This window comes from Nanorana parkeri, unplaced genomic scaffold (assembly GCF_000935625.1).
Source record: "Nanorana parkeri isolate BGI_ZX_2015 unplaced genomic scaffold, ASM93562v1 scaffold3255, whole genome shotgun sequence".
Lineage (NCBI taxonomy): Eukaryota > Metazoa > Chordata > Amphibia > Anura > Dicroglossidae > Nanorana > Nanorana parkeri.
In genome coordinates, this window is record NW_017309523.1 from 44,983 (window position 1) to 56,123 (window position 11,141).

Sequence of the window (11,141 nt, forward strand, 5' to 3'; positions counted from 1 at the left end):
TGTTGTTTTTTGGGGGGGGGGGCAGTGGAGGTTTCTCCCCCGGCACACGGCGTGGTCCAATCTCTCTCTGATTGTAGTCGTATACGCCGTGACAACCATTGCGGCAAATGTTACCAGCAGATCCCGCAAATCAGTTTTGGGCTTCCCGAGGACTTCTTTTGGCATCAAACGGTCATGTTTTGGGCGGCATTTGCTGGTCGGCTCATCCGGGACGGATTTAGAAGTTGTCTGAGATCTACGCAGCTTGGGAAGAGTTTACCGCAGCTCTCGCGGGAATGGCCACCGCGTAAGCGCCTGGCCCAGACGGGTCTGACACTAGCCCGTTATAAAGCCTTCAAAGATATCCTTCTCCACCACTTGGCGGCACTTGGCAATTCCCTTACCTCTGGAGGGACTCTACGACCTGAAACAACCCCCGGCCTACGTATCTGTAAAACCCAAATCCTGATCCGACCTGTTCTGGAAGCTACACAATCCCCCCGGAATATGGATATTGGGCTATACTCCGAGGTATTAGCTACGTGACCCTTGGAACGTTGGCCATTGTGGCTCACACTCGTCGTAGGCCCATGCCCACCCTTCTCCTTTCCACTGATACTGAAAAAGCCTTCCATAGGGGGGCCTGTGACTACCTCCAGGTGACCCTGAGCCATATGGGGCTTTGTACGTATGTTGGGAATGACCTTGGCACAAGTACAAAGAACTGACTGCCCAGGTACGGATTGATGAACGTGTCCATAGCGCCCTTTCCTTTACGAAACTGAACGTGCCAGTGGTGCCACCTCTCACCCTTGGATCGCTGGAGCCATTTCTACCTACGTTACTCTGGCCAGCGAAAGGGGCGTCCCCCTCTCTAGTAGACTTTGTCAGCAGTCTGTGTGCAGAAGCAGCTGGTCTCTCTCGAACAGCAGTCACCTGGTCCCAACACCATCCATTTGTTCGTAGAAGTAGTAGCGTCTCTCTATGATACAGCCGGCGAATCTTCCACAGCAACAAGTAGATCAGGCAGTCTCCTCATTGGTGCTCACAGCTATCTCTCAGCAATTCCAACAGTGATCCCTTCCCAGCTTCTCTCTCCTTTTGGGCTATAAATCAGACACTCCACAGCAGCAGGTCCTGTCGCTTCCAGTGTCCCAGCCGTCCCAGGTGTGGCTGAGTCCACACCTCCCTAGATTTTAAAGCCTCCTGGGAGCTGTAGTTTGTCCTGTGTGAATCAACATTGTCTCTCCTTGCCTCAACAGTACAGGTCCCAGAAGTCTCTGTGCCACGCAAGTCCTGATGGTGACAATTAGCTCTTTACAAAAAGAATGTTCTAGCAATGTAGCAACTGTTCAGGGGCAAAAAGTTCAAAAAGATCTCCATCGCTGGTCATCTCTATACCACTCCTGGCTGGGCCTGCTGGATCGCCTATCAATCTACAATGTCAGTAGGGACTAGGGTTGCCACCTTTTCTTCAAGCGAAACCCGAACGCTCTAGCGACAAGCTGACATTTTTTGGGTCGCGGCTTATTTATATGTAAATATCACAGTCCAGACTATTTTCAGTGGGGGGCCAGTAGCCCCTATCTTAATTTTGGTTGCCCCTGTCTGCCTGACATCTTGTGTCCGGTTTTCTGCTGCCATGAAACCCGGACACAGCTTCCGGGTCAATCCTGGACAAGTGGCAACCCTGGTAGAGACGGATCATATTGCCGACCTGGAACGGTTGCTGGCTGTGGAACGTGACCACTGGGACAAATTCTGGTTGACTTGGTCATCCTGGTCGGTGTTTCGGCATTCCTCCTTTTAATAAAACCAAACTTTATCTACAATAAAAGAAAATTGTTCCAGTGGAATGATTGATTTCAAATAATCCGGCCGCTGGAACATCAGGAAAAACAACTTTTTTTATTTTACTTTTGATTGGTCCGGACAAGTGACCGCTGATGCTGAACATACGACGTCCAAATGTCTGCCGGGAATGATAAAAATCTTACTTTCGGGTCATTGTGCGACGATGAAAATGAAGGTAGATTGCAGTACATACATCCAACACCAGGTGGTGATCTCACAGACAGGAAGTGACGTAAGGTACAGACAGGAAGTGATGTAAGAGTATAAAAAGGAAGTTCCGGGTAAAAGGGGAATTGAACGTAAGTAGAGAAGAGACATTGCTGGAAGTGGGAGCAGAGGAGGTAATAAGATATTATTTTATATGTACTCCCGGTAACCCCACGTCATGTCCGTCCTCGTCCTTCATATTCATTTATCTCCAGCAACTTCTGCACACAAATATATTTATCTTCACAGAACATCACCGATCACAGAGTCTCCATCTGACCACAGAGTCAAGAAGATTCTAGAAGTCACCAGGAAGATCATTGAGCTGCTGACGGGAGAGGTGAGCGGTGCCAGGAATTCTGGGACATGATCCAGGAACAGACAAGGGGGGTGTCTGGGTGGTGACTGTATCATTGTGTGTGTCAGGTTCCTATAAGGTGTCAGGATGTCTCTGTCTATTTCTCCATGGAGGAGTGGGAGTATCTAGAAGGACACCGGGATCTCTACAAGGACGTGGTGATGGAGAATGCCCCGCCCCTCACATCACCGGGTAAGAGGAGAGAGCAGTACGGAGGGTCCACCTAGATCCCCCATCATCTGATACACACATAGAAACAATGTATTCAGTCAGTGTGTGTGTTTCCTACAGATGGATCCAGTAAGAGGAACACACCAGAGAGATGTCCCCGTCCTCTGTATTCCCGGGATCCCACCCAAGAAGATCTCACAGTCCCCCACCATGATCAGGTAAGTGCAACTAGCCATGTACACCTAAAATAAATCTACAAGATGACATTCTTCCCTGTGGTCTATTTCCTGTGTCACAAATGTATCGTCTTTGGGTTGTAGGGTGAAGAACTAAAAAACATGTCAGCTGAGGTGAAAAAGGAGGAAGATGAGACATTGGTAAGGGGGGATCAGCAGTCTATGGAGGAAGGCAGTCCTCTGTATTCCCGGGATTCCACCCAGGAAGATCCCACCATCTCACATGAGGTGAAACAGAGAAATCATTGCTGATATTTTTGACCTGATCATGATCCGTGTTGTTACATCTGATCTCATTGTTCTCAATATACAGAGTGATTGTGATAATGACGTTAAAGAAGAGATAAAAGAGGAGGAGGAGGTTGGTGTGATGGAGGAGCTTCCAGAAAACTACAAAGACCCCTTCAAGGACATCCTAATGGAGTCATTAAGTGACACAAACCCACCAGAGAGATGTCCCCGTCCTCTGTATTCCTGGGATTCCACCCAGGAAGATCTCACCCTCCCTCACCATGATCAGGTAGGTGGCACTCGCTGTATAGAACACAGAAGTTATATAGTTAGGTTGGAAAAAGACACAAGTCCATCGACTTCAACCTATAGAGATAAGAAGAAAAACCTAAAACAGAACGCTGTGCCCACAGTTGCCCCCTGTTGATCCAGAGGAAGGCAAAGAAACCCCCTATAAGCACGGTTCAATTTGATCCAAAAGTGGGAAAAAATTCCTTCCTAGCCCCATAAGGCAATCGGATCAACAAACTCTGATGCTTAATATACCTGAAAGAAGTCATATCCAGTAATATTCTGTGCATTTAGGATCACATCCAGGTAACTGAGCTCGCTAGAACCAGCTCCTGGGGGAGTCTATTCCACATTGTCACAGCTCTAACTGAGAAGAATCCTTTCCGTATGCACCTCTTGTCCTCCAGATGCAAAGAGTGCCCCCTTGTCCTTTGCAGTGACCTTAACGTGAATAATTTGGCACCAAGCTCACTATATGGAACATTTATGTATTTATACATGGTGATCATGTCCCCTTCCTAATCGCCTCTTCTCCAGAGAGACCACATTCAGGTCAGTTCATTTCTCCTCATAGCTGAGCTCCTCCATGCCTCTTATGAGTTTAGTCGCCCTTCGCTGCACTTTCTCCAGTTTCACAACATCCTTTTTGTGAACTGGTGCCGAAAACTGAACTGCATATTACAGATGAGCTCTTACTAATGCTTTGTACAGGGGCAGGGTTATGTCTCTCTCTCTGGGGTCTATACCTCTTATAATACAAGGAAGGATGGAGACAGATGAGGTCTTACTAATGCTTTGTACAGGGGCAGGATGATGTCTCTCTCTCTGGAGTCTATACCTCTTATAATACAGGGAAGGATGGAGACAGATGAGCTCTTACTAATGCTTTGTACAGGGGCAGGGTTATGTCTCTCTCTCTGGGGTCTATACCTCTTATAATACAAGGAAGGATGGAGACAGATGAGGTCTTACTAATGCTTTGTATTGGGGCAGGATGATGTCTCTCTCTCTGGAGTCTATACCTCTTATAATACAAGGAAGGATGGAGACAGATGAGCTCTTACTAATGCTTTGTATTGGGGCAGAATGATGAACTTTGGGAGGTGACGTTCTTCTATAGAGTCTCTTGTTTAGATGTTTTACCTTATTTTTAATCTGAAGTGCAGTCACTGCTCCCCCCGATCATTTCCAGCTTCCCCTTGAAACCCCTCCCATTTTTAGCACACCTTAAGAATTAATATACATACCTTTTTTATTCCACGAGTCTTGGGTCCAGTCATGTGACATCATGGGTCCTCTCCTTGTTTTCCTCCAATGGTGGGCATGTGATGATTGCCTCCCTCTCCCAGTCCCTCTCCCAGTCTCAGCTTTGCTGTACAGCATCTGATATCAGGTCACTTTCAGGTACTTACACGGCTTGTATTTATATAAAATCACATTTAAAGTTGTATTAATGAACGCAGAGCTGCCATTATTTCTCTTTTATATCTCTCCCCGGAGTTCAGCTTTATGAGATGTTTTCTATTATTTTGGGGTTTAGGGTGAAGAACAGAACAATATAAAAGCTGAGGTTAAAGAGGAAGAAGTGGAGACGTATGTGGGGGGTGACCGGCCGTCCACGGAGGAGGTCTGGATGATGATGAAAAGTGATCAGGATGACATTTCTCTACCGATCAACACAAGTAAGTAACAGACACTACGGAGGGAACAGGTCACAGTTCTATGTCACTTCTGAGTAGAAGGAGTGAGGAGCACGTCCAGGTGATCAGATGTTGTGTCCCGCAAATACACACGGGGGAGAGAAACTGAATTTTTGATCCAGTAGATCATTAGGAAAAGTTGTATGACCTGTTGGCCAATGTTTAGAAAATTATTTCAGCAGACTATTTCTCCTTCCAGTCCTTTGTTCGTTGCTCCCTACTCCTGGACTTCCACTGTGTGTAGCGGAGAATATCCTCCATGTAGAGCCGTGTCATCCGGGGAAGTAATGAGGAACAGGGACCACGACACTCTACTTTTGTTGTCTTTAAAGTACCATTGAGGTCCCACCACCTATTCATAACGGTTTAGGGGAAGATGTTGAAAACCATATGGAAGGTCCATCTCCATTCCTCAATATAACGTCATGTGACCAACAAATGAGGGGGAGATACTGTACACCATATGAAGGTCCATCTCCATTCCTCAATATAACGTCATGTGACCAACAAATGAGGAGGAGATACTGTACACCATATGAAGGTCCATCTCCGTTCCCCAATATAACGTCATGTCCCCTACAAATGAGGGGGAGATACTGTACACCATATGAAGATCCATCTCCATTCCCCAATATAACGTCATGTGACCAACAAATGAGGTGAAGATACTGGACACCATATGAAGATCCATCTCCATTCCTCAATATAACGTCATGTGACCAACAAATGAGGAGGAGATACTGTACACCATATGAAGGTCCATCTCCATTCCTCAATATAACGTCATGTGACCAACAAATGAGGAGAAGATACTGGACACCATATGAAGGTCCATCTCCATCCCCCCCATAGCGGTCATGAATGAACAGTACAATGGTCTCCGGGGGGTCAGAGGTGTTTTGGGGGTTTTGTCTCCTTTATCTGGTTGGTTTTCATATTTTGGGGTTACAATTGTACCCAATTCCATGCCAGAGCTCTGTGATGACTTCTAGACCAACATACATGACTCTGATTACTGACGTGTGTAATGATTTCTCTCCAGCAGATGGATGTGATGTCAGGAATACCTCGGAGAGACATCTTATATTATCTGCTGATTGTAAGTCAGAAGATAATGTCATCACACAGGATTCTCCAGGAGTGAATCCAAACACACAAAATATACATCACAGACCTTACTGTTTGGAGACATCAATGGATCCCTCTGATCAGGGTGAATCTTCTGATCATTCACATACTATGACTGGAAATATCCATCTAAGATCTCACACTGCAAGAGATCCATCTAATCCCGAGGAATCCTCCACACCCCATGAAGGAGATCACAGAGGTGAGGATCCATTCTCATGTTTGGGGTGCGGGAAATCCTTCAAGACAAACGCTGAACTTCATATACATCTCCGATCTCATACCAGTGTCATTTATACATGTTCAGAGTGCGGGAAATCTTATAACAAAGAAAGCGAATTTCTTCAACACCAGAAAACTCACTCAATGATAAATCATCAGTTTTCATGTTCAGAGTGCGGAAAAAGTTTTCAGAAGGAAAGCAGATTTCTTACACACCAGAAAACTCACACGAGTAAGAAACCTTATTCATGTTCACAGTGTGGGAAAGGTTTTACTAATAAAAAACATCTCCTTCTACACCACAAAACCCACACAGGAGATTATCGTTTTTTATGTTCAGAGTGTGGGAAGCCTTTTAGTCAAGAAAGCAAATTTCTTACACACCAGAGAGTTCACAGGGGTAAGGATCCTTATACGTGTTCAGAGTGTGGGAAAGGTTTTACTAATAAAAAACATCTCCTTCTACACCAGAAAACTCACACAGAAGATCAGTCTTGTTCATGTTCAGAGTGCGGAAAACGTTTCAGTGCTAAAGATGCGCTTCTAATACATCAGATGATTCATACAGGTGTTCGACCCTTTCCCTGTTCAGAGTGCGGGAAATCGTTTATTCAGAGAGGAGCTCTTTATAGACACCAGAAATGTCACACGGGTGAACGTCCGTATTCATGTTCGGAGTGCGGGAAAGCATTCATTCAAAAAGTACACCTTGTTAGACACCAGATATACCACACAGGTGATCGTCCTTATTCATGTTCAGAGTGCGGGAAATGTTTTGCTGAGAAAAGATTACTCCTGCAACACCAAACAATTCACACGGGTGACCGGCCTTATTCATGCTCAGAGTGCGGAAAAGGTTTCATTGATAAAAGCAAACTTCTAACACACCAGAGGATTCATACGGGTGAGCGTCCCTTTTCCTGTCCAGAGTGCCGGAAATCGTTTATTCAGCAAAGAGCTCTTAATAGACACCAGAAAATCCACACGGGTGAACGTCCTTATTCATGTTCAGAGTGTGAGAAATCATTTATTCAAAAAGGAGACCTTGTTGAACACCAGAAAATTCACACGGGTGAACGTCCTTATTCTTGTTCAGAGTGTGCGAAAAGTTTCACTCAGAGAAGATTACTCCTTTATCACCAAAAAATCCACATGAATGAGCTTCCTTATGCATGTTCAGAGTGCGGGAAAAGTTTCAGAAAGGAAAGATTACTGCTTTTACACCAAAGAATTCATACAGATGACCGCCCTCATTCATGTTCAGAGTGTGGGAAACGTTTCACTGAGAAAAGATTTCTCGTGTCACACCAGAAAGTTCACACTGGTGAGCGTCCCTATTCATGTTCGGAGTGCGGAAAAAGTTTCATTAGGAAAGGTGGACTTACTGAACACCAGAGCATTCACGTCCATGAGGGTTCTTTCCCTTGTGCAGAGTGCGGAAAATGTTTCATTAACAAAAGAAAACTTTTTGCACACCAAATAATTCACACAGAGTAGGGTCCTTTTTTTTTGTTCAGAGCGTGGGATCAGTTTCACTCGGGAGAAAGCTCTTACCGAACACCAGAGTCTTCTTACTGGTGTGCTTCCATAATTATGTTCAGAGTGTGGGAAAAGTTTTTCTCAGAGACAAGTCTTTGTGAAACATCATTGATGTCTGATGTGTAAAGTCTTCTCTCGGCGTCGTCTGTGTCTCGGGGACTTCGATGGTGGGACATTTCCTCATCACTAAGGCACAGGTTGTTTTAAAGGGCCACACTGCCAGAAAAGCGTTGTACGTGTTTTATTGAATTCACCCCCATTTTGTGTTCTGGAGACTTTTCATCATTGCAATGTAAAACTCCAGAAGAGACCGGATGTGATAAGAGCTTCATATCCTTCCCTCGTACATTCATTCCCGGTGACAGGATTCTCCAGAAGTGAAAGTTACAATCTATGCTGCGAGCGGCTGGTCGGGGCTGCTCACTCAGATCTGGGCTCTACTCTCTGTACTAATTTGCTGCATCAGTTTCCGGGTTGTTATTCATAATTTATTTTATCATAATGATAAATATTAAATGTCAGGTTTGATTGATGGAAGTGGGCGGAGTCACCTGGGCCGGAAGCGCTGTATGTAAGAAATGTAACTTGCAAAGTTCAACCAATAAAACGTTTGTACACAATGTGCGGGAAATGTGCGATTTGATTTTTCCGTCACGAGGACGGAGGTCCATATAGAGCAGGGGTGGGGAACCTCCGGCCCTCCAGCTGTGGTGGCACTCCAAATCCCATGAGGCATTGCAAGATTCTCACAGCCACAGACCTGACTCCCGGAGAGAGATGCATCGTGGGATTTGTAGTTTTACCACAGCTGGAGGGACAGAGTTTGGCCATCCCTGATGTAGAGGATTGCAGAGAACAGATGACTGTGGTGGGTTGGAGCGCAAAGCAATCACGAGCCAAGGGTTAGTGGCCAGGCGAATCGCTACCGGGGGAGCTCGCTCGGCGTACGAGAGCTCCCCGGTCTTGGACGCTCCGGGAAGCTGATATCTGCCGCAGAGGAGTTTCCAAGGTCCGGGTTCTTCGCGGCGATCGCTGTAGGCATCCATCAACGGAACCAGATCACCATACCACTCCGGTAGTTCCACCAGAGGAATGCCCAACGTGGAACAGAAGTCAAGTATGCTGGTTCTCTGAGATTCACCGCGCGGCCCAGCGTAGATGCAGACAAGCAAAAGGGAAACCGCCAACGGTAGGAGACATCATGGCGGCGTAGTTAGGGTTCCCACCTTTTCTTCAAGCGAAAACCTGAAACACTCTTGCGCCACAAACTGCTTTTTTTTTGGGGGGGGGGAGAATAGACAGAACAGAGCCAGGGGAGGGACTAAGGAGACCGGCTATAGAGGACTACAAATTCCAACCATACAAAACTCAGGAGTTTAAAGGCTAGTATTAAAAATACAGGAAGTACAATGGAGCTCACGTCCCCCCCCCCCCTACTTCCACCTCACATACATCTCTGATATCATCCTGTACGGCAGGGGTCTCAAACCCCCCGGCCCTCCGGCTGTGGGTGAAACTACAAATCCCATGATGCATTTCTCTCTCCGGGAGTCGTGTCTGTGAGAATCTTCCAATGCCTCCATGGGATTTGTAGTTCCACCCACACAGCTGCAGGGCCGGAGGTGTGAGACCCCTGCCGTACAGATATGAATGATGGAAGTGGGCGGGGTCACCCGGATCTGAAGTCCTGAATGTCGAAAGTGAACCTGTGACGTTAAGAAAACAATCTTGCACAAAGTGTCAGATTTGGTCTTTCCGTTGTCGTGACGACGGTGAATGTAGAGAAGAGAAGATGGTGGGCGGTCAGTGCCGGTTCCTGCGCAGCACGTAAGTGGCATCTAGCCCGCGTACGCCCGCTACCTGCTGGTCCGTTATAGGGAGGACGTGCTTGGTACGTCTTGACTTGTTCATCTGCTGTTCAACAGGAGGGGTGTGGCATAAAAGATACACAACATCGGCTCCTCCTCCAAGCCAATGACTGATTTTCAGGTCAATTCATGACCAACAGAGCGCCCCCTAGTGGGTTCCCCAACACTATCAGGCAGCTCTTCTACCTTTCTAGTGTTCTGTCAGCACTCGGCCTTTTCACCCGGCAGCAGCAGAGAGAACCCCGAGCATCAGTCAGCTCATAGATACCCGAGTCCAGATGAGACTAATAATGAGGTCCGGAGATGTGGAGCCGAGACGGTTGTCAATGGAGCTCCTGAAATAACTGCTGGCTCCCGGATTGGACGGACCGGCTCCCGATCTCCATAGGAACTGGTCCGCCCCTCCGTCTCAGGTTCAAGTTTCGGACCGCGGACTCACGTTCTCATCACGCAGAATTAAGAGGTGACTCGATGACTGCGAGCTGCCCGGGCCCGGAAGTAGCAAAGCAACCCTGAACTATAATATTTCCACCACCGTGCTTCACAGTTGGTATGAGGTCCTTCTTCTGAAATCCTGTCTTGGGTTTGTGCCGAACACGTCTACCGTTACTCTAACCAAACTACGTTGTCTTTGATTCCTCGTTCCACGAGGCCGGGTCTTCACCTATATGGTCCATGGCACGCTGTAGTCTCCGTCTAATTTTGGTCAGTGAAGGTTTTTTCCCGGCACACGGCGTGGTGCAATCTCTCTCTGTATATAGTCGTATATGCCGTGACAACCATTGTGCCAAATGTTACCAGCAGGTCCCACATTTCAGTGTTGGGTTCCCCGGGGACTTCTTTTGTCATCTTTTGGGCGACATTTGCTGGTCGGCTCGTCCCGGAAGTTGTCTGAAATTTACACAATTTGTAGATCATTTTCCTTCCGGCGGAATGATTGAGTTCCAGTAATCCGGCCGCTGGGACTCCAGGAAAAAAACGAAACCTTTTTATTTTACTTTTGATTGGTCCAACCGAGTGACCTCCAATTGTGGATATACAAATGGCCCCGACTCTCTGACGCACTACATTACGCAAACTGCGCTACCGACCTGAGAGCGCGCTGTCTCTTTGGAACTGGAGTCTCGTTTTTCCCAAACCGAGGTAGACGTGGCTTTCCGGACCCCGAAGACGGGTAAATGCGCGGGCCCGGATGGCTACTCGCCCCGGTTCTACAAGGCGCTCTCTGATCTGGCGTCCCCGATTTTGACATGCACCTTTAACTCCATAGAAGATGAGCACCCTTTTCCCTCCACTAGACACCTGTGTCGTCCCCAAACCTGGTAAAGACGCCTCCCCATGTCCAGCGGTGTATTTA

General features: G+C 47.0%; 1 protein-coding gene across 1 annotated transcript in view; it reads left to right on the forward strand.

The window, feature by feature from the left end:
- Positions 1 to 7,874, forward strand: part of LOC108802969 (zinc finger protein 850-like) — a 16,089-nt gene extending 8,215 nt beyond the window's left edge. Inside the window, exon 4 of the mRNA XM_018574816.1 lies at positions 7,114 to 7,874. Coding sequence (XP_018430318.1) covers positions 7,114 to 7,874 — 761 coding nt within the window. The remainder of the gene's footprint in view (positions 1 to 7,113) is intronic.
- Positions 7,875 to 11,141: the final 3,267 nt, after the last annotated feature.